At 43.7% G+C, this 26,908-nt stretch overlaps 1 protein-coding gene across 3 annotated transcripts in view; it reads left to right on the forward strand.

Annotated features, from left to right (window-relative positions):
* LOC147626078 (uncharacterized) overlaps nt 1-22,105 on the forward strand; it is a 79,253-nt gene extending 57,148 nt beyond the window's left edge. For 2 of the 3 annotated variants that reach the window (XM_086817644.1, XM_086817642.1), the window contains exons 5-19: nt 8,100-8,248; nt 8,380-8,562; nt 8,883-9,052; nt 9,151-9,217; nt 9,349-9,428; nt 10,209-10,347; nt 10,455-10,688; nt 13,250-13,309; nt 18,156-18,238; nt 18,416-18,804; nt 18,898-18,989; nt 19,095-20,324; nt 20,461-20,756; nt 20,886-21,047; nt 21,175-22,105. In XM_086817644.1, the coding sequence (XP_086673770.1) occupies nt 8,100-8,248; nt 8,380-8,562; nt 8,883-9,052; nt 9,151-9,217; nt 9,349-9,428; nt 10,209-10,347; nt 10,455-10,688; nt 13,250-13,309; nt 18,156-18,238; nt 18,416-18,804; nt 18,898-18,989; nt 19,095-20,324; nt 20,461-20,756; nt 20,886-21,047; nt 21,175-21,274 (3,434 nt within the window). In that variant the 3' untranslated portion in view covers nt 21,275-22,105. The remainder of the gene's footprint in view (nt 1-8,099; nt 8,249-8,379; nt 8,563-8,882; nt 9,053-9,150; nt 9,218-9,348; nt 9,429-10,208; nt 10,348-10,454; nt 10,689-13,249; nt 13,310-18,155; nt 18,239-18,415; nt 18,805-18,897; nt 18,990-19,094; nt 20,325-20,460; nt 20,757-20,885; nt 21,048-21,174) is intronic. The other variant, XR_015268771.1, reaches the window with a different exon arrangement.
* The last annotated feature ends 4,803 nt before the right edge of the window (nt 22,106-26,908 follow it).

Below are 26,908 nucleotides of genomic sequence, written 5' to 3' on the forward strand. Positions count from 1 at the left end.
TGCTAATGTTGCACGACGAGGCTCTTGCTCCATAACAATCTGCCACAGACCCTTGGCTATTGAAAGACACTTCATCATGAAGTTCCACAGTGAGTAGTTTGGACTGTCAGACGGTCTTTGGTTATGAATCCACTAAACCCTGGTTTGACTTGGTGCTTTTTGGGATATCCTCACAATACGAGATTTCGCGAAGCAGTGTGAGGTGCAATGAACAAGAAAGCCCCCCTTGGATGAGAATTTTGTCCACTCAAAGCTTACATGAAACACAAGAGAAAAAGGAGTGTGCACACACGGCACCGGGATATGATGAGATAAAAGATGCGATTGCCAAAGTATACCGATAAACAAGATGTGTACCTCAGTGAGCAGAACAAAGCTCCGCGGTATGTGCACAAGAATTGGAGTGCCTATGGAGCCTAATCCAAAAGATGTCTCTAAGAGAGAGCCCCAAAACAAAAACCAATACCTGAAAGTCTAGCTAGTGATGAACAAGATCCCAGGTAGCTGGTGATGATGCCGAAGTGAAGCCACCGAGGAGGGTGGAGCACGGAGTGTAGAGGCAGAGTTGGACATATGAGCAGCACCAATGATCAGCATGGCAAAAATTCAGGCTGCCAGATCAGGGTGTGGCGGAAACGGGCTGAGCACCAGCTGATTTGGTGGAACTTCTGGTGGCAGTGGATGCCCCTGCACTAGCTCCACCCGTGAGATGGGCGGCGGTGGTGTGCTGTCCACTAGCTCCACTGAACACCAAACATGGTGGAAACGGGCGGCGGCTGGCTCTAGACAGGTGGCGGCCACCATTGCTGGGTCTGGGATGTAAGCCCACTTATCCTCATAGAATCTATCAATGCAGGAAAGATTCGGTCCCTGCATCTTTCTTGTCGGATCTAGAAAAGTGGAGGCTCCCAGAGGTGCGACCAAACTCAGGGAGGTGCCAAGGGTTGTGCCTTTTCATGGTGAGAATCAATTCCTCCCAGGCAGAGTACTCTGTTCTGGATCTAGTGTCCAGCCCTCCTCCCTGTCTGTCATCTGGATCCTCTTACATGTTGAAGTCCCCACCCAAACTTCAGAAATCTGCACATGAGAGCTCTTGCCCACCTGTATCCAAAACTCCGTCCACTCCGCCACTCTATTGGGGGAGTAAAGAACCCACACGTCTTCCCCAATCCTGATGATAACCCACTGGGCTCTGCCCTGAACAATGGTGCATGAATCCAATACTGATGGAAGCAGCTGTTCAGTGACTGAGATGCACACGCCTCCCTGGCACCCCTTGGGGCCAAAAGTGTGACTGTTGGGGCAAGACTTTCCTGCATCTATGGGTACATCCTGCTGAAAGATGATGCCCCTGAACGAAAAGAGTATCCACTGAGCCTCCAACCATGGCTCTCTGCAGCTCCTGATGAAGGGACCCCCATAGAAAGGGAGGGTGTGTATATGGGTCTGTGTACAGTGAACAATTTGTATCTCTTCAATGCATGGTTCAGCATGGCCTCTTCTCCAGACCAGTTGGCTTCAGATCAAAATATGAATATCAAGGTTTGCCATCATGCTCACAAGAATGATGAGCACAGGAACAAGGTTCTCTGTACTGAGCTTGCCAAATCTCTCCAAGAGTTATCTTGTGATGAACATTTTGTTCATGATATACTGATTGATGACTTTGTGGACAGTAAAAAGGAATGGCAATTGCCGGATCTCGATTTCCAGTTTGATATCGACTGAGATGGCACAATGGATCAAATTAGAATTGCAAGGAAATGTAGTTGATGGTGTGTATTGGGCTACCAGAGGATTTTATGAGGTTCTTTTTAAAGAACCTAAACACAGAGTAGCTTTGGTGGAAAAGTCACCTCTCATGTTTGGCACTTAGTTGGTTCATGTATTGTCATGGCTGGCGAATAAGGACTATGAGAGTGTCATTAAGCATAAATGCCCGGTGTGGGTCACAACAGTGAAGCATTTCCTAGAATATTTCCATGAACATTTGGGTATGTTGGCTGCTTCATTGGGTAAGGTCATTTGTCCTCTTCGACCTACTGAAGATGGAAATCGTTTTATGATTCTCTAGGATACAACTAGGCCTATTGTTCCCTCAGTCTCTATTGGAAGAAAATGTACTTATAATAGACAACTTGGGATTGGCCATCGGAACTATGAGCTTATTTGGGACACTTTTGTTGGTGCATGCTTTAAATGTAAACAACTTGGGCATATCTTCAATAAATGTCCTATTGTCATTCATAAACCACCAGTTGTGGCCCAGCCTCCGGTGGCATTAGTTTCACCTTCTAATTCTCTTGCAATTGCCATTCTTGTGTCGCCCTTATCTACTTTGGCTAAGCAACAAGAAAAATTGAGAGGCTCATTGCTCGTAGTTAATCAGCAAGCTTCCACCAGCAAGGCTGTGCCATCTGCCAAGTCTATAGGGAAAAGTATAGTGGATCAAGATGGTTTTATTGCCCCGAAAAAGTCTTTCAAGGCGCCTTCGTACAAAACCTGTAATTGGACCCAGAGTCAAGAGAATGTAGCCCACAATGTGGATTTTTTAGTGGTTAATGTTCTCAATGCAAAAGCGGATCCTGTTGCCAATGCGGTCTCACATAATTGGGTTCAAGTTTGTATTGGAGGTACTCAACTCTTTGATAAGCATGATGTTATGTGGAATGTATTGCGGGATCCAGAGGGATCTGTGCATATGGATGGGAGCTAAATCCTCTCATTTCACTGTCATGTACATAAGATGCTTCCAATAAAGTGTGTTACCTATAATGTACAGGGTATTTGCAATCCTCATAAATGGAGATGTCTATGGGATTATGTACGTACGACGAGACTAGATATAGCTTGTTTGCAAGAACACAATCAGCATGTGTATGGTGGCCAGTTTGGCCATTTTGTTGGATATGACATTTTCTATGCCTGGAAGGAAACAATTCTAGAGTGTTGCTTTTCTTTTGCGACATGAACTGGAGCCAACATTGGAATATAATGATTCATTGGGCCGATGTTTGATTGTGCAATGTATTTTGTAGGGTGAAATTTTTCAGTTTGCAGGAGTGTAGGCATCTCAATCTTCCCATGAGCGGCAAAGGATTTGGAATTTCTTCAATTCCTATCCCTAGTTGATAGACGCTTTTGTTTGTGGAGGTTTTACTAACTCTCCACAAAGGGAGGATAATACATATGGCTTTTCTCATATGTTACACTTGGGACAATTTCATTTTGCAAAAGGATGCCTCTGATCTTTGGCTTTCTACAATGGCTGGAATTCCAGGATTCACTTATTGCCATAATGCTCTCACTCAATATTGGGCCAAATTGGATAGATAGTATTTGTTACATACTCAACAGTACGACTCCTTTTCATGCAAGCTTTGGGTTGACCATGCCTCAACATTCTCTGATCATTCACCACTATGGTTGGCTTTATATTCATATGCCCTTATGGGAACCTCCTCTACAGCATCAGAGACTGTTACACATAAATAACATCTATCTCTCGCCTTCAGAGCTTTAGTAAATGATGCCATTTCTCTGCTTTTTGCCTAGTTATTAGATGATATTGACACTGCTTGGTTTCGTTTTGTGCAACGATTGCAGAAAGTGATTGTTGACTATGGCATGTACTATGTTGCTGATGCCAGGCAAACAGTTGAAGTGGCTAAGCGACAAATCCAATTGCTCATGACACTCACCCATCTTCGAACTCTTACGCAAGATCAACAAAATGTGTTATGTGACGCCAAAGCGTGTCTCTGTGAATCAACAAAGAAAGATATAGAATGCAAATCCGATCAAGATGTAAGCAACTCCAAGATTAGGGTTTCTCATCCAAACCATTCTTCAAAAGCTTGCGTGCTGATAGGCAGAGACATAAAATAGTGCGTGTTAATAAATTTGATGGCACATGGACATCCACAAAAATGGAGCTTGCAACTGAATGTGTCAATCATTATCAACACACTTTAGAGTTCATCTCCTATGGAATATGATGTTCACGATGCTCGAAAATTTTTCTTACATTGTGTGCATTACATTGTTGACAATGAATCTCCTTTGAGACATGATCTCCCCTTCATTGAGGAAGAGTTGACACATGCGTTATATGGTATGGGATATTGGAAGTCACCTGTTTGGGATGGTTGAATTCTTTGCTTTGTACGTTTGTTTGTAACTTGTTTTTAATGGAATTTTGGCTTGTAACAACCTCTGAGCTCTCTATCCTTTCAAATTGATAATCTATAAATTCATAAATCTTTTCTTAAAAAAACCGTACTTTACCATATCGTAGTCCAAAATTTCATACAATACGTTAAATTCCCATACGATATCGTACCGTACTGTACAGTACAACTGTACACCAACAACTATGGTCAACAGCTAAGGCTCTTATAGCCTATAAAAGTGTTGTAGTCTTTAAGCTTAAAAATCATCAATCAAAGTACCATTGAGTCATCGTGCAATTACTGTGCCTCTCTCAGTTTGTTACATCTCTCACTCTCTCTCTACTACTACACACAAAGTCACCATAACCATTGTTGTGAGAGCCAACACTACAATCGCCACAAGAGTCCCCGCTCGCATGACAATTTCCATCAGCATCGACAGTAGGTCAGTTAGGGTTAGCAGAGTGGTTGTCTTCCATGATGATCATCCCGATGAAGTTGTTGTCGACTTTTGTGGTGGCTATTGTGATGACTCGAGCGGCTCCTCTCCTCAGATCTAGAGTGATGCTTGGAGTGTCCCCTCACTCTCGTGCTCATCCTTCACTTTCCAGGAGTCCCAGCTGCCTGTCAAGTCGATGGCCGAAGGTGGAGCCCTTGCCAGACAGCTGCTGTCGGAGTAGTGAACCCTTGTTGGAGAGCCATCACGTGCTTAGATACCTACTTAGACAGTGCACATGTCAAAGCTGCAATCTGCTTATCCATGGCCATAAGTGAAGAAGGATGAAAACTAGAAAGAAGCAAAGGGTACCCAAAAGAGAACCTTTGCCAAACCTGACTATGGGCCCTTGACTCTACCATCTAATCCTTACTAGGCAATCAACACAAGCAGTAACATTTGTAAGAACCCTAGGTTCTGATACCAAATATAAGACTATTGGCTACATGGCAAGCGTTTAATAGAGAGGAAATGACTGGAAGATTGAAAACACACAAAATGCAAGCACTTCAGAAAACTAATGCTAAGCTCTATCTTGGTGTGTAAGCAGTGCTTCAAAATACATTGAATGTTTCAAATAACTGTAAACATAAGCCAAAAGGTGACCAATTGCAGATGAAGCCCAAGTTGAGGAAATGCTAAAGCTTTTTCCAAATGCTGGTGGACGTATGCTGCACCCTGCCTTCGAACACGTGATCACGAGCACCCGGGCTGCTCAACTGTTGAAGAAGGAAGGGTGATGATTGATAAGTATAGGTTGGGGGGATTGGCTTATAGGGCTATCAACCCTGCCAAATGCTTGTTGGCCTGCTTCTTCAAGGTGGTTGTGGGCTAGTTGTGAGCTGGTTGCTCAGCACACTTCCCCCCCCTCCCCAAAAAAGAAAAAAAGGGACTGCCATATGTGGAGTGGAAAAAAGAACACGGAGACAGGCCTCTATAGCTTCCCACTCCCCCAACCTTGGAATCACTAGCACAAAACAGGGGCACCATAGTCAAAGTAAACACCCAGCAAACACATACACTTCCACTGTGTGCATGACGAGGTAATCGAAGGCTGGCACAAAGTGCACTGTGAGAGTGTAAACCCGTGGACTACACCACCAAACACGTCAATCATGCCTTCTCCTGCAAATCAACACACATAGGATACCAACACACAACCATAGCCCGATACATCACCAATATCATTCATCCTTGAATTCCCAGTCAACACTTCATACAAGCTTCTTCCGACACAGAAGCTTTTCCTCACACAACCATCTCACATACACGACACCTTCACATCAACACACAAGATGTATACTCACAAGACTGTCCCCCATTCATCTTGGCTAATCCCTCTCTCACCTCTTCTTAGAACATCATCACCTCAGCCCTCCAGCAGCCCTCAGACACCAGCCGTAGCATCCTAACAACACACACACTCATATTCTGCACTCAGAGGCAATAATACAAACAAGAACAACCACCTCTCTCCTTTGCAGTAGCAGCTGCAACCCAACAAAACAACTTTCACTCACACCTCTGCAGCTTGCTCTCAAGATCCCTTTGAAACGTGCCATCCCCAGTTGTACTTGGCATCGTCTTCCACCTCACATACACAATCACTATCACTACCTCAACAAACCACCTTCAGCTTCACACCATGATGATCGCTTCTCTCTTGCGAAGAGAGAGAGAGAGAGAGAAACGAGGGGAAGCCCACAACGACCTACTTCCACTACTCGTCCTCGCTCCTGGCCTGCAATTGCCGCCACCACTTCTCCTCTGCTTTTGCCTGCAGTCCACGTGCTCCCTTCTTCTCTGCAGTGGACGCCAACTTCTTCAGCTTCGCTTTTTTTGTTGCAGTGGACGCCTTCCTCCCCTCCTCTACTGCGCTTTTGTTGCGGTGGACGCCACCACCTTTTCTTAGTTTCACTCTGTCTACGTTCTCCCTCACTGTTTCTGCTTACTGCCGTCAGCGTTTTTCTCCTCTGGTGCTTTCGCTGCTGACGTGCTCTTCTTTTCCCTTTCATTGCAGTCGACACCACCTCTTGCTTCCTCTCTGCTGTCGACGTGCCTCCCCCTCCTTCACTGCTTCACTGCAGTTGGCGTCATCTTCTTCACTCTACTTCGCTGTAGCCGTCGCGCCAACTAGCAATACCTCCAAGACTCTCTGCTACTAGAGTCGGCTCCCCAAGGAAAACTCAACTCTCCTTTTTGCCCACAATCGGCCTTTTTCTCTCCTTCGCTGCACTCTGCAGTCCCCCGCCTGTTTTCTGTTGATGCCCTCGACCTGGCGACTCTCCTTCCGCTCTTCTCCTGGATTCCCTCCTCCTCCATACAGCAGGCTCATCCTTTTGAAGCCACGTAGTCCCTTTCCATCTTCTTCTCACGTGGTGAGGGCAATTTTTCATATGTTGTTGATGGCCGCCACCTTCGCTCCTTTCTAGAATCTTAAAGCCTCTCCTTCACATGTTAAATTTTATATTGTTTAAGGCTGTTCACACTGCCTTAAACCACATCCCCACTAATGCCATTTATGCCTTTCATCCCCACCATAGAGCACCGCCTATCATAAGGTCGTTTCCCACTGGTAGCCATACACTGCTGCAATGAAAAAAAGCTTCAAACCTCGAGCACCTGCTCCCAAAAAAAAACATGCATGTACTAGCCTACTACAAAACCATCCACTCTGTACACCTGCCAGGGCATTCAGGGCAAAGCTTTTTTTACATGCTATACATCCCATATGTACACGAGCCCAAAACACCTTACAAAATTTTGCCTGACACCATAGTCCACCCGTTTGCTGCTGTTTGTCGTGGGCTGCCCGTCCTTGTGCAGCCCGGCCACCCAGCCCATCCCATAGTGGTCGGCCACCCAGCCACCACTATGGGACGGGGGTGTGTGACGCGTCACAGTTTCACAGTCCCATGCCATAACTAACCAAAGAGCAGTTATTACCTCAGGGGGGTGGATATAGGGCCATCAATGCTGCCAAATGCTGGTCGGCCTGGTTCAAGGTGGTCGTGGGCTCACTGTGAACTGGTCAGCCTGAAAAACCCCCAAAAAATGGCCACCATGTTTATATTTGGGCACCTGCCCACTGTTCAGCCCAGCCACCAGTCCGACCACCAAGGGACCAAGGTGCGTCACACTTTCACACTGTCACATGCTGTAAGTAACTGAAGAGTCAGTTATAACCTCAGGAGCCCCTAAACTTGTTCCTGCCTTTTAAGTGTAAACCTAATGCCAGCTCAGTTATGTCTGTTGTTCATGTAACATCCAACCTAGTGAGCTAAATACCTACAGCGTTTGCTTACAGCTTATCCATCCAATAAAAACAAAGGCAGATTTGTTTTGTTTTGTGAAGGTGAGAGATGCTATCTTGGGCTTTTATGTTTGAAGTGACAAAGCCCTCTTGGTTGACTTTGCCATTGTGGGTTTAGATTTTTTCAAACCAGCTTCGAAGAAGCAGAAACAAATGCTGAATAGAGAGGCCATGGTGAAATTTGAGAGTCCAACTAAGGCAGAAAAAAGTGATGGAAGCTCTCTTTTCGAGTTTGATCTTTGGATGGAGGCAAAGCTTGCAGCAGAGGTATGACACAATCTGGCACCAATGTATGTAGTTAGCCAGCTGCCATTTATCATCTGGTACCAATACATGTAGCTAGCCAGCTGCCATTTATTTTGAACAAAAAGCTTGTGCCTATGATTACTTTCTTTCAGGAAAATGCACAGCTTTGTGCTGGGAAACCAGCTCATCCTTTTTTCTCCCAGCACAAAGTTGGACAGCGGGTATTGATACATCTTGGTATTACTGGGGATGTTCCTACTTCACACCAAGCATCATTCTTAGAAGGTGAAGAATTGGCTCCAGCCCCACCTTTCCATATCACTCAGTTACCAGAGGTAATGTTGTAACTGTAATTGTTTCTTTTTCTAGAGGTTGACGTTCATCATTAAATTTGCTGAAGTCCTATATGGCAATTCACTCGCTTACCATGAAACTAAGCTTTAGCATGGTCTCTTGGGTTATGTCTTGCAAAGGCATTCCTTTTTGTATCTGAAATTCTGGTCTTTTTCAATGCTTACCTTGAAACTAAGCTACCTTGAAACTAAGCTTTACCATGGTCTCTTGGGTTATGTCTTGCAAAGGCATTACTTTTTGTATCTGAAATTCTGGTCTTTTGCAATGGTTAAAGAACTTTTTATTTATGCCTAATGTGTAGGTGGAGGTGTGCGAACCAGGTAGGCAAAGCTGGAATTTTACAGGGATCCTGCAGCAGTGGAAGGTGGATGAATCTCTCCCCAAAGCAGGATGTTTTGGATTCTCTACCAAAGAACTTGGTAGTCTTTTGAGAATACCCCTCTTGGGCGAGCGGTTTGGGACATTAAGGGGGTAATTTCAGCAATGCTTCAGAGATCAATTTCTTAAATACTTTTTTAGCAAGAAAAATTTAACTTTCATTTTTAAGGTCAATGTCTCAATCTGTGCAGGAGGGAACAGAGACCACGAGGGCCATCGGTTGACAATGTCCTTGAGCCACTAGTAACTTTCTTGAAGGTAAGTAAACCTGCTTCTGATCCTCTTCATGCAACATTCCAGAGTTTTTTGGTATCCTAAGAAAGATGGTACTGTCTGCATCAGCTAAAGGATGGACAACTTACTGCTTACATTTTCCTATCTGTAACCAGGATCATGACAATGAAAGTATGGATGAGGGAACAGCAGATAAAGATGATTTTGTGTTCTCCCTGGCTTACTTGGAGGACAGGTGATGTAGTTTGGCCTCTTTCCAGTGTCCACCCTTCTTCTTCTTCTTCTTCCCCAGGACTCTTGTTTTCTCTCACCCTATACAGTAAAAACATAAGCTATTTTTTCCCAGGCAGGACTGTGCTTTGGCACCAAGTCACAAAAGATAGAAGACAACACAGTAAAAAAATAGTTATAATGCTTAGGCATCTCTGTAGAGTACAAGGTGTATGCTAGTTTATCCATACAAGCATATATAAACAAGGGTTTCCGCTGCCCAAGTTACTGTAGTCGTGGTCATCTGTTCATCCAAATCAAGTATGTACTTTAAACAAAATAGTGAATCCAAATCAAGTATGTACTTTAAACAAAATAGTGAATCCAAAAGCTTTTCTTAACGATGGCCAATCAGCCTCTGCTTGGTATCATAAAGATTTCAAACTTTGTTTCTGTGATCCTATAAAGCTTTGGATGCAAATATGCTGACCTGCCATATCGAACAGCTTGCACATATGGTACAATGGCACAGCCCTTTGGGATGTGATGCAAACATGCCTGTACAGTGATCTTCAATGACATGCCAGCTAGGCAGTGCCGATGCCTGGTTGGCTTGTAAAAAAAGGAAAACAAAAGCACCTCATTTTCGTGCACCTTTTCAGAGCTTGTCCTGTGAGGCAGCTTTTCATTGTCTTTCTTCATAGCTGTGTGAATGATCTTGAGTGGGATCTTAACTGATCAAAATTATTGAGTTCAGAGGTGTCAGATATTCATCTGACATCAATTCTTTTCTGTTTGTTAACAGGTTGAAATTTTGTTATTCTGATCGTATTAGAGGATGCTCGGGTGGATCCTCAGACATGACATCTAGCTACACAGAAGCAGGAAGCTCTACAAAAAATTTGTTATGGACAGATGTATACCAACCACAATCACCTGAACAGGTCCAACTTCCTGCATGGAAAGTTTCTCATAGAAGTAGCCTTTTATTCTAAGATCTGAAGTGTTCAGTATTGCCTTTGAAATCTCCAACATGTTTAGTTGGATGCAGGTTTGCGGGAATAGGGAAACGGTCAGATATTTGAATGCTTGGCTCCAAAGCTGGAAAACTAGAAGTGCTTCAGCGATGGGATCATTAGAGGGAAACATGACCCATAAAAGTATTGCTAACGGTGATGATTGTGATGAGGATGGAGGATGGTTTGAGGAGGATTCGGATTCTGATGGCAATCCAATAGAAGATAATGTGCTACAAAATGTTCTGTTTTTGGCTGGGCCTGTTGGGGTGTGTGGCTTCTTTCTCTCTCTTTTTTTTGATCGTCTACAAAGGCTTTATCAAAGGAAGGTTTGCTGCAATGAGTTTTTCCTTAAAGTGGAGACTTTTATCAAGTAAAACGGAATGTGCAAGTCATTCAAACTGGCACCTTAAAACACAAGCACTTTGCCAAAGTCGATTTATCAGGAAGATTATAATGCAATATAATCCCAATAGCAGTTACCCTAATTGCTCATAAAAGCAGTCTGTCTGGACTTTGCCAACTTATAAAGATTTCAATCTTGCTGAAGATAGCAGAAATAGTGAGCAGTATCAGACGCGATGATAAACTGTGACTGCATATTGACTGCTTGAGTGCTGGTAATGATCTCTATGCATCTTGCCCTCCAAATCTGGCTCAAAAGTTTACTTCTCATGCTGAGTCCATTGCTGAGTGATTTGGATTGAATGGAGAGTGGGGACTTGTGCTAGAGTCATGTTGTGTACTATCCTATGGGTAGCATGGAGAGCAGCATTTTCTGGGATGTCCTCATTGAACATACGGGGTCTTGAATCGACGAGCCATGTGACTAATCCTTATGTTGTAGAATAAGGGCCTTTACTGATATACCACCCTCTGCATTCTCTTTGGGCCTCTATAACTCCTCAACCACCCTCTGCATTCTCTTGGGCCTCTATAATTCCTCTCTATGCTATCCTATGGGTAGCATATAGAGCAGCATTTTCTGGGATGTCCTACATGTGGGGTCTTGAATCAATGAGCCATGTGACTAATCCTATGTGGTAGAATAAGGCCCTTTACTGATATACCACCCTCTGCATTCTCTTTGGGCCTCTATAACTCCTCAAATGCATTCTTGGACGATTGTGTTATTTTTGTTTACCATATGCTTTGTGGAGGTTATAGTGGATGTGGTATGCGTCTTCCACCACAGTACTCACACATATTGTATCATCATGGGTCTCTGGGCCGTTTCAGCACCCGGAAGACATGAATAAATCCCTGGTCTCTTTGGTGCTATAGAGAGGCATGGCCTTGGGAGGTGGGCATTGATGCCTTGTACTCCATTCATGAGGAGGGTGGCAGAAGATGAGTTCTGCCCGCATCATCGTATATACAGGGCCCGTGTAGTATGTGGGTCCGGTTTCCTTTGGCAGATTTTTTTTTCATTTTCATGTTTTATTGACAGACAGTTTACTCATGGATTACATGTATTCTTTGTCTCATTGACCCTTTGGGTCGTTCTTAGATGCTAATGCAATCTTTTTTTCTCTCTACAATTTGTAAACTGTACCTGGGGGGCACTTTGGTCACTGAAGCTAGGAAGGAGGACTGAAGGTGATGGATTAAATTAGCAAATATAATTGAATATCTGCCGACTGTTGGAGCAGCAAACCAAACATATCATTTACGATGCCAAGGAACAGGAGCCTTCTTCAGTGGGGAACACCAGCCTCTATTTAGAGGGAAGGGGCAGCCAGCATGCGTTGTAACTCATACAGCTACTGCCCATGCGTGCACAGCTCATGTACGTCACACAGGCCGTGCAGCTGACTTCAGACATGCACTTGCAGTCGTACAGCTGCTGATGCTGCCAGCCCACACATGCACAGAATGTACAATGATGACCTGAACAATCCATGCATGCACTGGTGGTATAGTCCCAGAGCTGTGGTACAGCCTGTGCAGTCAGCCGCACAGCTCTTTCCAACTTGCCATACAGCTTTTGCAGCCTATAGCTGAAGTTGCAGGCCCATCTATACAGACTTCTTCTACCCCTTCTCAAGCATGTGTTTGATAGTCTGGGAGAGAATAAAATGTTGGCATCTCTCCAGTTTTAAATATAAAACTTTATGGTGGCCTGCAAAACCCATAAAATTGCAAATTCTAGCTCACATTTTCCAGCACAGGCTAGCCATGCTCTTACCTACAGATTTTATGTGTTAGGGGGTCTATTGCAAAACTTAAAATTCCAGTAATATCCTTGCTATGAATTGTAGATTAACACAGATCTCCCATCTTTACAAAGCAATGTTCTCTTCCTCTCATCACAGGTGTGGACCTATCCTGACTTAACAGTGATGTATGCCTCTCTTGCATTCAACAAAGATGCAAGCCTGTATCTTGCACCCGAAAAGAGATGCTAGCATGTATCTTATTCTTAGCTTGAGAACAAGCCTTTCTCAGAGCACAAGCCCGAATAAGTGTGGGGAGCCATGTGACCTGATCATGACATTGGGCCAGGTGTCAAATGAAGTCACTCATATCTTTTATCTTGTTAGCATTCATTTATCAAAGTGATGCTCTTGTTGCTGTTTGGGATCATGTCAAATACTTTACAGGTACAAGTTTGATTGATAGACAATACCTATGATTGCAAGAGATTTGATAGCTCTCAAGCGTCTGTGTTTCTTTAATGGAAATTTGCATGTGGTTTGGCGGTTTAAGTTGTAGCTAGATTTCAAAGGTATTGTATGGCACTGTATGCCTTTCAATGATTTTCATTACAGTTGTGTTGTTACCTTCGCATAAAATTTAATTGACATCTTGGTGGTGAAAAATTTTGTAGTGTGGAAAGACAACCACCATCTACGCTTGTGCAAGGGCACATGGTTACACAGTTATTGAGGTTTGCTCTCCTTTCTTGCCATAATTTCTTGACTTTTTGATTGACATATGGATTAGTAATGCTAGTCTTTTTGCTGAAATACAACAAAATTGATGATGTTTACCAGAAAATTGTGTGATGATAAGAACTGCACGTAGGAGTGGAAGGAATTTCTCTGCCAAGCTTGGAATAGTGTCACACTTTTATTATTAATCTAATTTTGTTCTATTAGTAAGCTGCTTTCTTACACATAAGCTAGGTTGGAGATGATAACCTCTCCCACCAGCCAGGATCCACCTTCATGAGTGAGGGATGGTGATGGTTTCTCACATGGAACCGTTAAAAAGGGGCGTATTTATTCCTAGGATGGATAGCCATCCTTGCTGCCTAATGTCCTTCTGCATGTCACAGCTGTCTAGAGGATTGTGACCAACTGCCGATGAGGAAAGCTCTAGCAAGGTGTCCCATCTGTCGGTAGATGAAAAACATTGGCCTGGGAGGCCAGAGTACTCAAGTCTCTGCAAAATAGGGTTCCCCCAAAGGCAAGGAAGCGATATGGCATGCGGCGCCTCCAGAGGGGCTATGCAGATATGAAGGGATGGAATCCCAGCCGTATGGGCAAGAACCAAAGCAGTGGTTGGGGGGGGGATTCCATCACTCTTCCGATAACACCACCTATCACTGGGAGGAGAGGAAGGTATTCCTTCCTGAGACCTGGAAAGCAGATTGTCAAGGGAAAGCATGGGATGCCAGCCAAAGGGTTGGACGCTGGGTGGAAGCCATGTTGCCACCTCGCAAAGAAGGCCTGGGCCATGCGCAGTGCGATGGGGCTCAGTTGCATGACTCTGTTCGAGCTGCAGGCGAATCGAACTCAACGTAATAGTAGCCATGCCCCAAGGGATGAATATCAGTGATCTTTCCAGGTGCTCCAAGAAGGCTTGCATGTAGCAGATCATTGAAATATCAGCGCATTGGGCGGCTACCCGCAATCTTGTATACCAAGGTGGAGGCCTCCAAAGAAGCGAGGAGTTGGAGGTCCGCTTGTGAAAAAGAGAGGCAAGGACGGCGGCCTCAGTCAAGGATGATGGAGCGTCTACCATGGAGTCCTCCTGGGGGTTCAAGACCAGAAGTTGCCGAACCTTTCCATAGAGAAAAATGCCTGAAAGCTAAGAGCACCTGATGCTTAGCTAGCAGGACATGGGGGTTTGTTGTATATATCGGTTGGGCAACGACAAGATGATTCGCTGCTGCTAAAGAACAACTGATCAGGTTATATTACAGAGTTTTCTCTTTGTGGACTGACAACGGCAAGGGCATATAGGTTACTGCTTTCATAGCCATGGATAAAGGGACATGCGGATCAGGTGTGGCATATGAACACGTCTTTAGGCTGGTGGAAAGGTAATTTGGGAAAGATATGGCAAAGCAAATTGCCTTAAAACGAGATGCCTCACGGAATACTCTTGGTAGGAGAGAATTTGGCAATATGGACAATATGGCTGGATTGTAATTCTAAGGCGTTTGCACAACCTCGGATCAACGAGTATGTATACTTCCTTTGATCATTACGTCAGTCATTACATAACAGTTTCAAGCTCTGCGACAGAATGATCAGCAGGACTATGAAGTGCTTTTCCACTAATGAGAGCCTCTCACTTTGAGTGTTCTCAAATATAAGATTTGACGATGGTTTGAGGGAGAGAGAGAGAGAGAGAGAAAGAAAGAAAGCTGTATTAACGTCTACTAGAGGCCGAACTCGACCTATGAGACAAATCAATGTACAACTGTCAATGTCTTCTGGATGTCCAGAAAAAAAAAGGACAAAATGAACATGAAATTAACTATGAAAGTACTGAGCTAGTGGGGGGGGGGTGTGATGGATGGAGCACTACTGCTAGAGGCTCAGTATGCAACCTATATGCGCAGGGTATACAACAATGCAATGCAGATCTGTCTAGCTCCAACCAGTACCATAATGGGGGTGTAATATGTGATACATAGGCGATGGCGAGACAAAAATACCTCGGAGCATGATCTTCGGGTGTGAGTGTAAGTGAGCTAGCCGCTCCTGGATATGGTGTTGATGTCAAGCCCGTATCTCTGTGATCTCCCTCTGATGTAGTCTGGGAGTTGGGTAGCCTGCTGCTCTCGGTCTCTGTCTGGCTCGGAGGTCCGCAGCGCGCCGAAGTGTAACCCCCTCCTGTGTCAAGGTAGGCACAATGAGCTGGAGCTATCGCCCACCTCTCCCTGTGGTATGAGTCCGTAGCTGTGTCTCTCTGGCGCTCTCTCTAGCAAGAACTGGCCAAATCTGCGCTGGTCTGCGGACTCCATGATCTGGCGGAGTGAGGGATGTCCACTGAAGATGGTGGTGTATCTCTCTTTAATGGCACTATATGCTCTGCATCTGCATACATAATGTTCCTCGCTCTCAACCTCCTCCTGGCATAGTCTTCATATCCTCTCTGCTATGGGGATCCGTGCTGCCCTACCTGCCTCAATCTCAAGCTGGTGTGATGACACTCTGAGCTGGCCAATCACCACTCGGGCAATGTGAGGCATGTACACATCCATGTATCCAGGTCTTTGTATGAATCCATCCGCTGAGATACGCATAAACTGATCCTTGAAGTATAGCATCTTCGGCGGTAGAGGCTGACTGGGTGTAATCCAAGTCTCTTGAGTGTATCGCTGCCATAAATCCTGCTGAAGGACTCTGTTCCTCTCATTGTGAGAGAGCTGGATGTGTGGTGCATGTATATCATACTGGAAAGGTGGCCGGTGATCTATGTCAAGACCATGCTGAGTGAGCCAGTGTATCATCTGTGAATACCATGATCTCCTATCTCCACTCTTTGCGAGCTGCGTGGACGCCTCAAAAGCTCTGTGTGAGAGTCGATGTGATGGCATATCTCTGATCCTCTGTATGAAGCAGATCGTCTGGAAGAGGGCCTCTACTAGCATAGGAGGTGCAGCAAACTCCGTCCGGACAATGTCATGTGGGATGGAGGGTTTGTTGCGGATCATCCGTGAGAGCATGAGAATCTGAGGCCTCTCTATCTGAGACCATGTGGAGGTGGCGAGCCCAGGTGACTAGTGTGTCAAACAACCACCCCTTCGTGCGGGGCTCTTGGAAGTGTGCTTGGTGACACTGTCTCTCTATCATGGCCAGAGCTGCATACCCTCGTGTGTGTGAGTCTATCCTTGGCTGCCTGTGCCATAATAAATCTTCCTGGCAGAGTCGTAAATGTAATCCCCAGGTACACATACGAGTCTACCACCTCTACCTGTCCTCCTGCTAGTGTGAAGTTGGCTTGTCGTCGAACTGGCTTTGAGGTGTGGAAAATCATGGCCTTGGTTTTCCCAAGGTTCACTGTAAGCCCCCTCTGTGTGCAGAAGTCATCGAGTGCATGGAGATGGTGATGTAGTTCCATCCGCGACTCAGAGACCAGAATAATATCATCTGCATATAGCATAATGTGGACTGTGGTACCTGAGATGTCTACCCCGTCTCCATCACCGTGACCAATGAAGTCAGCCACCTCATCGATGTATAGCCCAAACGGTTTAGGAGAGAGTGGGCATCCTTGCTTCACACCTATGGTGCTAGCAATAACATCAGACATCGCCCGGGGGCATCGTATATGCGCCCGAGGACCTGCTCATATAAAGCATAGATGCCCCAAGTCATCTCTGATGGGATCCCCAATGACTATAGGCGCTGGAAGAGTCTCTCTCGTGGCATCGTGTCAAATGCTTTGCGGAAATCCACAAAGCAGCAGTATGATCTCTTCTCCCGCGCCCTAACCTGGTCAATTAGACATCTCAGAGTGAATATATTGCTAATAGTGGAGAAAGCTCGTCGGAATGTCCCTCCTCCTCTGCATATGAGCTCAACTCTGCCTTGAGCACTGCGCCATAAAGTTTGGCCAATGTATGACCAATCATGATAGTCCTGTAGTTGCTGGGGTCTAGCATGTCTCCCGCTTTGTGGAGAGGCACGATGGTGTGCATAGTCCACTCAGCTGGTAGGCCCTCCACTAGTGCCCTATTAAAGAGGTGAGCAACAAAGGGTCCCAGTGTGTCAGCTGCATAAATAAGATGCTCACTTTGTATACCTGTGTGGTCAGCCGATCTCCCATGCTGTAACCGGCGGATAGCTCTCTCTACCATCGAGGCGGTAGGACTCTCGGCATGCATGTTTTCTTGTGTTCTATCTGCATCCTTGTAAGGTCGTTATCCCAGGCACCTTTTTTTTTTTTTTTTTGCAGCATTGATAAGTGAAAGCTGAGGGATTAGCCTCATTACAGAGTAAGAACGCGTGAGCGTGAACTGGTGCTCAAGTTTTGATTCATTTCAATGGTTTTTTCGCTTAAAACAAGTTTTTGGTTATTATAATTTGGACGAGGGGACTGGAGAGCAGTAAAGCAAAGGAAACCAATGTCAAGCTATCATCTCAATGTGATTTTTTGTTGCTCCACTGCGTTGTATCGTGTCCAAAGGCTTATGCTGCATCCAGATCATGCTACTTGCCTGTAAATCTAGACAACAATTGCACATGGTGGATTCAGTTGGAGGTCGTAGTTTCGATATCCATAATGTTTTAAAGAAACAAAACTTCAAGGGTCATGAGTTTCAGACACATAATAACTTTGGCCTATGCTTGTTTTTGAGATCATGCACACAGTCTCTGCTTTTTCTATGATTCTTGCAAGCTTCCTGAGGTTGCCTTTTTTGTGATCGTTGATGTTTTGTGTGGTGGTTACAGCATTTGGTATCGGCAATGTTGAATGTTTTTTGCTAGTTTTGCACGACATGTTAGTGCTTCCCTGAGGAGGCTGGAGCTCATCCTCGTGGATTTATTGGACAGGTTAATTGCTCTGATAATCGCAGTGGACCGCTCATAAAACAAAAGTTTAGTGAGGCCATGGAGTCTCACCGTTTAGGTACATGGTAGGTTCTTTTTCGTAGGCACATGTTGGGTCTATTTCTCTTTTTCAAACCTGCTGGGCTTGTTCTCTTTTTTGGATTAAGTGAAAGTGAACCTCCTATATGATATCAAAAAAGCAGCAGTGCAGTGTGCTGCTTCCTTTTTTATGAGCTGTATTAACACATTTGGAGTGTTTACAGGTCAGCTGATACCACAGGGCCAGATACTGTTCCCTACTCCATAAAGAGAAGCATTTCTGCTGAAACAGATGTTTATGCAGATAATTCACATGCAACGGAGGCAAAGAAATCACAGCGAGTAGATAAAAAGCAAAGGCGTAGTAATGTTGCAGCAAAAAGCGATGCAAAAAATTCAAATAAGAGAGTGGTACCATCCACAAATGCAGGGTTGGCTTCTGAAGCTGAACAGCTGGGGGAAAATGACGAGTCTACAGGATGTGACGAGAAGGCTATGACCATCCTGCTGTTTGAAGATGTCGATATGGTTTTTGAAGATGACCGTGGGTTCATGGCAGCCGTCGCTCAAGTAGCTGCAACTGCAAAAAGACCTATAATTTTGACAAGCAATGGTGGGTTGGATATGCTTGTTCTTGTGCATCAGCATACGCTTATCACCTGATTGACTAAAGTGGAGCATGTTTCATTTTTCTTTTGGTTTTCAGATAAGGAGCTTTGCCTTCCTCATAGCCTGGGTGCACACCTGCTAAAATTCAAAAGACCATCTACTAAGGAGCTTGTGGCTCTGGCATACTTGGTATCCTTGCTTTGTGCTCAGAGCTGCCATTCAGTACAGTTATGATATTGTCCTAGGAAGGTTGGCTTGGTTAACTTAGCTTACTTTGTGCTTGTTTTGATTCAGGTTTGCATTGTAGAGGGTATAACGTGCAGGCCAGAGTTCTTATTGCAGATGGTCAAGGTGTGCCATCATGATATAAGGAAATTGCTGAATTATCTTCAGTTCTGGTGTCAGGGACAACGTTTTGCAAGGTCTTCAGAGACAGGAAATCAGAAAGAAAATGCTAGCGTGGTGGATGAGAAGGAAGCTGGAAGGCAGTCTAACAGCAGGTTTCAAAAAATTGACTCTACAACAGCCGCAAACCTTTTCAATCTGGAGGCTCAACACAGATTGTGGCCTGCATATATTCCTCTGAAGTTTCCTTGTGAGGTTACTAAGTCAGTTGCTTGTAAGTTGAGTGAAACAGTTTTGAAGACACACACAAAATTAAGCGGCGATAAAGAAAATAAATTTGAGCAGGAAGTTGTAAAGAGGAGGGTATTGCAGAAAAAAATGAAGAGGCATTGTAAGCTCGACTCTCCTCACAAAGCAGGTGATGCTGTCACATACGAGTGGGAAGGGGTGAACAATGCAGGTGAAACTATGACAGCTGAGGCATCTGAGTTTCTGGAGACTCCAGTTAAGAATCTCAAAGAGGCCAAAACGGTGGCTCGATCGCCGATCTTGAGAAGGAAAATAAGAAGGCAGCTTTCAATCGTAATGTCTGATTCAGATGATGATACGTCGAGTGCAACTCGTAAGGAACAACACCATCAAGATGTGCTTCAAACACCTAGCAAACATGATAACACAAAAAATGATAGCTCCATTGAACCCGTGAATTCTAATTCATCAATAAGAGCTTCCATTGATACAGATTCTGTTATTGCATCATCTTCAGTTGAGGTTGAGAAAATGGCAACTTATTTAGGTGGCATGCAGAACCAGTTTCAAAGGCTTGGGGTGCTTGAAGAAGCTTCTACAAATGCTACAGATGTTGAAACCGATACACTACCACACACTTCCCTGACTTCAGAAGCATCCCGACTTGAAGAAAGCCAATCACTCACTTCAGAGCATCCATTTGGGGAGCTTGGAAGTGATCGTGGCCAAGCTGCACCTCCAAGTTTCCATAGTATCTCTGAACCTATCTATAACTTATGGTCTCAACTCCGAGATTCTAAGGAAGAACGTGGTTTCCTGTTAAGCTCAGCGTCCAAAGAGTCATTCTCAACCGTCATGTCCTTATCTAATTTGACAGACAATCTTTCGGCCTGCGACATCATGTCGTGTGTGCACGGCCCTAAACATACGGTGCGTCTTGTTTTTGGTCATGGCTCACTCTGATTGTATCTCTTGATGCTGGTCTTTTTAATCTTATTTTCTTTTACTTCTCCAGGTATTTGAGTGTCTAAAATTTCTATTGGTATGTATTGATACTCCTATTCAGGTTTTAGAGGAGGATACTTTCATGTCTTCTTGTTGGGAGAATCCTGAATGCGGCAGCTGGTTACAGGCTTGTGCACAGTTTGCACATAAATCTCTCCAGTTGTCCATTCGAAACTGTTGTGCAATCCCGAGTTCCATTGCGGAGCTTAGAGATGCAGTTTCACCCAAAGATATGATGCTGGCAATGAATGATCCATGTACATTAGGCAAGCTGGCCACAGATGAAGGATCAATTTATTCAGCAGAAGTTCTATTTGAAGACGTCGGCCCTTCTTGTTGGGAACAAGATTTGAAAAGGTATTGATTGCCTTCGTTTTATGTCTACATGCATATACCTGTTAGCACGTATCTAGTTTCTACGCACTCTAGGTGCTTTGGAGCATCTATTTATTGCCTTCATTTTAAGTCCTATATGTATGGTTTCAGGTTGGAAAGGAAGTCTGCTGTACAGCATAGCTTGTCTAGTGAACTTCCACCAAGGGCACTAAGGTCCTTGCAGGGAACTGCTTTTTACGAATGTGCTAGCTTTCTTGCACGGATGGGGCATCTGGAGCAGGATCGGCTTGCTTCAGGCTCCACTCGGCGAAGGTAACATTATCTTAGCCCATTTGAAGTTTGAACTCAAGCTGTGTATGCATGCCTGGGAGGGCTTGAGTCTCACTTACAGTAGGTTTTGCAAGAGGTTGCTAAATATTTGGACTTATATTTTATTTAGGGGTAGAGGCTGTCAAAACTACTTCAACAGCCATCCTTGGAATCTTTCGGATGAGTGTATCACTATTTTACAGCAATTCGGCAGCTTTAGTAGGCCATGAGTAAAAGGCACTGTAAATTCAGAGAGGATATTGAGGAGATTTCGCTGTGGTTATGCCTTGAAATACCAAGCAGCCGGTGACATGGCTTGTCATGTTAACTATGCCAAGTAATCGGCTGTGATGGAGATGCTAGCCAGGTGATTTGGGCCATTACAAACAAAAGCATTGCTGCATGGGCATTGGTCTTCAAGACCACTCTTTTGGTGATTGTGAACCAGATAATGTGTTTTTGAAGGTTGAATTGGCCAACTCAAGCAATGGCTGCAGAGTCCCTATGAGGCAGCTGGTAAATCAGTGGTATTTTCTCAGCATGAAGAGACGGGGAAGAAAAACTCCACAATGCAAAAGCCATTCTTTTAGTCCGCAAGGGCAAAGGTGAAGGGGCATGCCTCGTGGGCTGTAGCTCAATGGTATAGCGTCCATGCCTGCCACCGAACGGGAGATACTGGGTTCAAATAAAAAGGTGAAGATGCGTATCTCAAATCATGCCTGAAAAGCTAGCACATGCATCAACATTTTGTTTGCCTCAGCGAACGCACGTTACATTCTTATCCAGATTTCTTGTTTATTAAATTGCTGGATGGAAAATGCTCCATAGTATCTCACAGCTCAAAATTCTAGGCTGCTCGGATGAGCATTAAAGTGCTCTGCTTCTCCCAGATAATGTAGATTAATTTTTGAGGAGGGAGCTCAATTCAGCAATTTGATTCTGAGCACATCACGGAACGTGCTTGAGAAGCCCATCTATTTTATGGTTCCCCTAATGATTTGCCAATCATGTTAATAGACACCCAGAATCTTAAGTGCACTATTTTTGTTAAGATATTTTTAGGAGTGCAAGTACTGTTTTCTCACCACTAAATCTCTTAAAAGCTCTCTCTCTCTCTCTCTCTCTCTCTCTCTCTCTCTCTCCATTTCATTTTCATTTTCATTTTCAGTACAATTGTCCTCCAATTTATGTTGGAGGAGGTGACTCACCAACTGGGAAGGAATGAATGAAAACGAGTTAGTGTCACGAAAGACGAGATTCCTTTAACCTCATCAAAGACATCCATTCAAACTGAAGTCTTGGCTTTTACCATATCAACCCCCAACTGTACAGAATCCTCACATTAAAAACGGTTCTTCTCTGAACGAGGTGGAATCCTCATCATCAGGAAACTAAACAATATCAAATCTTCTGACATCAAGATCCCTTTTGCTAGATCAATACCCAAAGGTGTACTCCATGGTTGGGTACAATCTACTCAAAGGTGTACTCCATGGTTGGGTAAAAATCTCCACACTGAAAAGCCATTGGATTCAAGAGTTGGATTTTGTGATAGCAACCAACAAAGCTGGATACCGAATTATGTACTTAAAGCTCAAGGGCTTAATCAAGAGAACCATAACATTTGGCCACCTTAGCAAAAGGAAGTATCTCAATAAGTTACCAACCTGGTTTCCCAAAGGACATGAATTGCTAAACGAAGAGATTAACTTCTAAATGTAAGCCTTATTGAGAGATCCACAAGAACACTTTTCCAAAAAAGGTATAAGTAACAGTATAAGAACCTCTCAACTTTGGGGTAAATTAGGTAAAAATGCATGCTCCAAGAAGGGTTAAGAGTCCATTACAAAAACATAAGAACTTGTGACCCAAAAAGGCACAATGCCACAAGAACTTGTATGGGCTAAGTAGCTAGCAAGGCAAAATCTGAAATTCTACACTTTGTTCAAGGGGGATGCACACAAAACTATTTGGGAGAATCACAAGGACCATGGCAAAAAAAGCCATAATACACAAGTACCTCCCACAATCACTATCAGCCTTGCCAAGATGTTTGTGGACTTGGTTATAACAAATTTCCATTTCAATGGAGTTTGAGTAGTGGAGCCATCTAAAGTGAAATCGGAATGGGTGGGTGTAAAAAAGTTGGTTTAAGTGATTTGAAGGAGGTCAAGCACCAAGAATCTCAAAAATTAGGGTTAGGATCAAAACTCTTATGACAAAATGTATGTGTACACAATATCAAAGGTACAATGTACAATATCAAAGCTAATGATGCTGGTCACACATCAAGCCAACATATGAAATCCACAAATACTTACTTAGATTCTCAACTGTGCGTACTTAGATTCTCAACCGTGCTCTCGGCTAGCAAATGCCAAAGCCAACAATGCCGCTATGTGAGGAAGAAGCTAGTAGAATTGTGGAAAAGGCAAAAGTAGGACAAAAGAAAGCACCTAGCAAGCTGTCTATTTGAAGATTGATCATCCCACCATCAACCATAAATAAAAACCTCAGTACGCTCCATAGGTTCAAAAGCTTATTGAAACATCCCATCACATGGGTCAAGGGAGCAATCAAGGCCGACATGTGAAGAAGGGATGTATGAAGCTAGGGTGAATCCTTTACAAAGTGTACTAATGGTAACACAAGCGCAACATGCAAATACTTCCATGTTGATAGATCATAAAATTATAATAATTATAAAGGATTACTTCAAGGGAGAAGAAGTAGAGTAGAAGAAGAGCAAAGGAAAAAGAAAAGTAGGACGTTGAAGTAGAGGTAAAGCGAGAAGAAGAGCAAAGAAAGAGGGGCGAAAAAAAAAATCAAGCAAGATGGAGATGATGATGACTTCGTGTTGGCCACTTTGAATGGGCTTGAAAAAGACTATGATCAGTTTTGGACATCTTCCAAAAGTAAATTTTTTTTCCAAACTTTTAAGACCTTATAGCCCTTATGATCATTGTGAAGAGATGAATATTGGGAATAAATAATCCTCCAGTAATATGCATGAGCTTGCCTTTTACACAGACACATGTAGAGGTAGAGTCTTATCTTCATCTAGAGGCCAAGATATAGGCCGGTATGAAACAGGAACCATGGACAACAATAACAGGATTCCAATTCGCAAAGAGGTGGAAGGGGCCATTCTAGCGGTAGAGGCAGCCAAAGAGGCCGAGGTGGTTGTGGCAAAGAAATTAGAGTGAAAAGAGAATAGAGTGATATTACTGTTGGCAACCTAGGGTATATAGCAAAGGACTGCTCTATGAAGCAGAATGACATAAAAAGTGGAAAGTTACAAGGAAACTAAGCATTGTTAAAAGTAGGCTAAAAATAAAAGTCAAACTTTTTGTGATGTATACTTAGTTCCACGACTGTAGATACATCGAATTTAAGACATGTATGCTATGTTGGTTTAGGTGCCTTTAACCACATGACTAGCCATGGTGACTGGTTCAAAGAAATAAGGAATTTGGAAAAATGAGGTTATGTAGAAACATTTGATGGTACATTGCATCTTATTACGCATGTTAGGAAGTCTCTTTGTCTGTGCAGGATGGGAAAATGGAGTATCTTACTGATGTGCTTCATGTGTCGAATATAACAAAGAACCTAGTTTATTTTGAGCAAATGATTAACCAAGGTGTAGAAGTGAGGTTTAACCTTGATGGATGTTAAATGGAAGATTTCAATACCTAGTGCCGCTTGCTTGCAAAGGAAAACATAGTTATTAGAATGTTTATATTTGATGTAAGCATGCATGAAGTCAAGGATGCAATGTTTGCAGAGGATACATGTGTGATTGTGTACATTGATATTTGGCATAAGCACATTGGTCAATATTTAGCACAGTTGAAGAATATGTAAGCCCAAAGTATTATTATAGGGTTTGCCAAAGTTCAAAGTGGATGGAATGCACAGACTATGTGAAGCATGCCAATCAGGCATGCAAGCGAAGCATGCATTTTCACATGATGAGCATGTAATTTAAAGGCCTTTAAATGTGGTGGATTCTGATGTTGGGAACCAACAAAGATGACATCAATGAAAGGATGCCATTGTTAACCACTCCGGTTAACATTACCTTGTGTGTGGTTACACCTTTGTAATTTATCTTTTTGTAACTGCGCAACACGTTGATTGTAAAAGAGACATGGGATGACCAAGCTTATGGCTTGTGTAATGCCAATCATGAGGAATAGATGTATATAGAGCTAGAGAACTTTTGGGTCCCCAATAGTTTTGTGCCGCCGGACATTGTAATTACGAGCTCATGTATATAAACCATTTTATGGCATATGAAAAGGGACAATCCCATTTGTCTGACTTGAGTTTGCCTTCACTCTCATTTGAGCTTGTGGTTGCATGTTAGATTGTTGGTGTATGTAAGTAGGGATGGTAATGCTCTCCTTTCTCTGCTTCTCTACCTTCTCTTTGCTTTCTACCATGTCCCTTTTGCATGCTAGTTGCATAAAGTAGAGGTTGAGCTCTCCATAGCTCTCTCCTTCTTGCTCTCTACCTAGAATTTGGATCTCTTCTTGGGTGACACAGGAAGAGGTGGAGTGAGCCCCTATCGGCTTCACATCGAGGAGTTAACCCTCATAGGGTTGGCCAAGTGCAACTCTCCGGACTCGACTCTTGCATGCATCTTTCTTCTCTTCTTTCTCTCTTGTATTCAAGGTAGCATGTTATCCTTAACATCTTTGATGGCGCTGTTGGGAATGCATTTAACTTAGGGTCCTCCACACAATTCATTTGCTAGTGCCTTTGATTAGCCCGGTTGGAGTGCAAATCCACCGCTTGGTTGTTTAATCTTGTTTTGTTTTGTTTTTTGATGGTGATTACTTAGAGCATTGGATTATTCAAGTCTTCACCAAGAGTGGGAGAAGCAGGTGAGTGCTCTCACATTGCCCTTAACATCCATGCAAAACCTTAATTTTATATATTTTTTTCTTTAAGTTTTCATTCTAGCGTAATAAACTAATTAATCTCAATTTGTTAGTTTTAATCATGCATTATAGGCACCAATAGATAGTTAGAGATTAGCTCTAGCTTCCTATTGAAACAAAAACACAAAAGAACACTAGGAAAACACCTGAATTAGTAGGTGATTTAGAAAAAACCCAGGCGAAACTACATTCTGCTTGGTTGATTTGAGAAGCGAACACCCGTTCGCTTATCATGCCATGGCCGTGGCACACGTGGCACGCCTATTCCCTTCTATAGTTGACCAAATCTAGCAAGATTCCTTACCTAAACGTGGAAGATGCATTAAAATAGGATTAATTGTATTAAATTGAGCATAAATTGCATTCAATCTAGGGGGTGTGAGTGTATTGTCAAAAAATATTCAGGGGGGCTGTTAGACCTGCACCCATAAATCCCCAAAGAAATCTTGGGAAATTCCCAGAGCTGATAGTGCCACGTCCGTCCCTGAAGTTCCGCAGCCGTTCCGAACGTACCATGCCTGTTCGCTTCTCATCTCGAAGCAAACATCCATTCCAGAGCTCAACCGTGTGCATGTCTGTTCCTTTATTTCTGTCCCTTGATTCCGAAAGCAAACGCCCATTCCTCTCTTCCTCTGAAAGCGAATGCCCATTCCCTCATCACCTTCACGCGAATGCCCATTCCACTCTGGACTTAACTTGGAACACCTGTTCCGTTTTTCTTTTTGGAAGCAAATGTTTGTGGCATCTACGCCACACCCGTTTCACTCTAGACCCAATTGGAGCGCCTGTTCCCTTCGTCTCCTGAGCGAACGACCATTCCTTCTTTCATCTTCAAAGCGCACGCTGTGCCATTTCGCAAGCGAATGTTAGTTCCTTCTCTCCCTGAGAAGAGTACGTCTGTTCCCTTTTCAATTC

Source organism: Cibotium barometz, chromosome 23 (genome assembly GCF_041138505.1).
Source record: "Cibotium barometz isolate CiBa-2024 chromosome 23, ASM4113850v1, whole genome shotgun sequence".
Taxonomy (NCBI): Eukaryota; Viridiplantae; Streptophyta; class Polypodiopsida; order Cyatheales; family Cibotiaceae; genus Cibotium; species Cibotium barometz.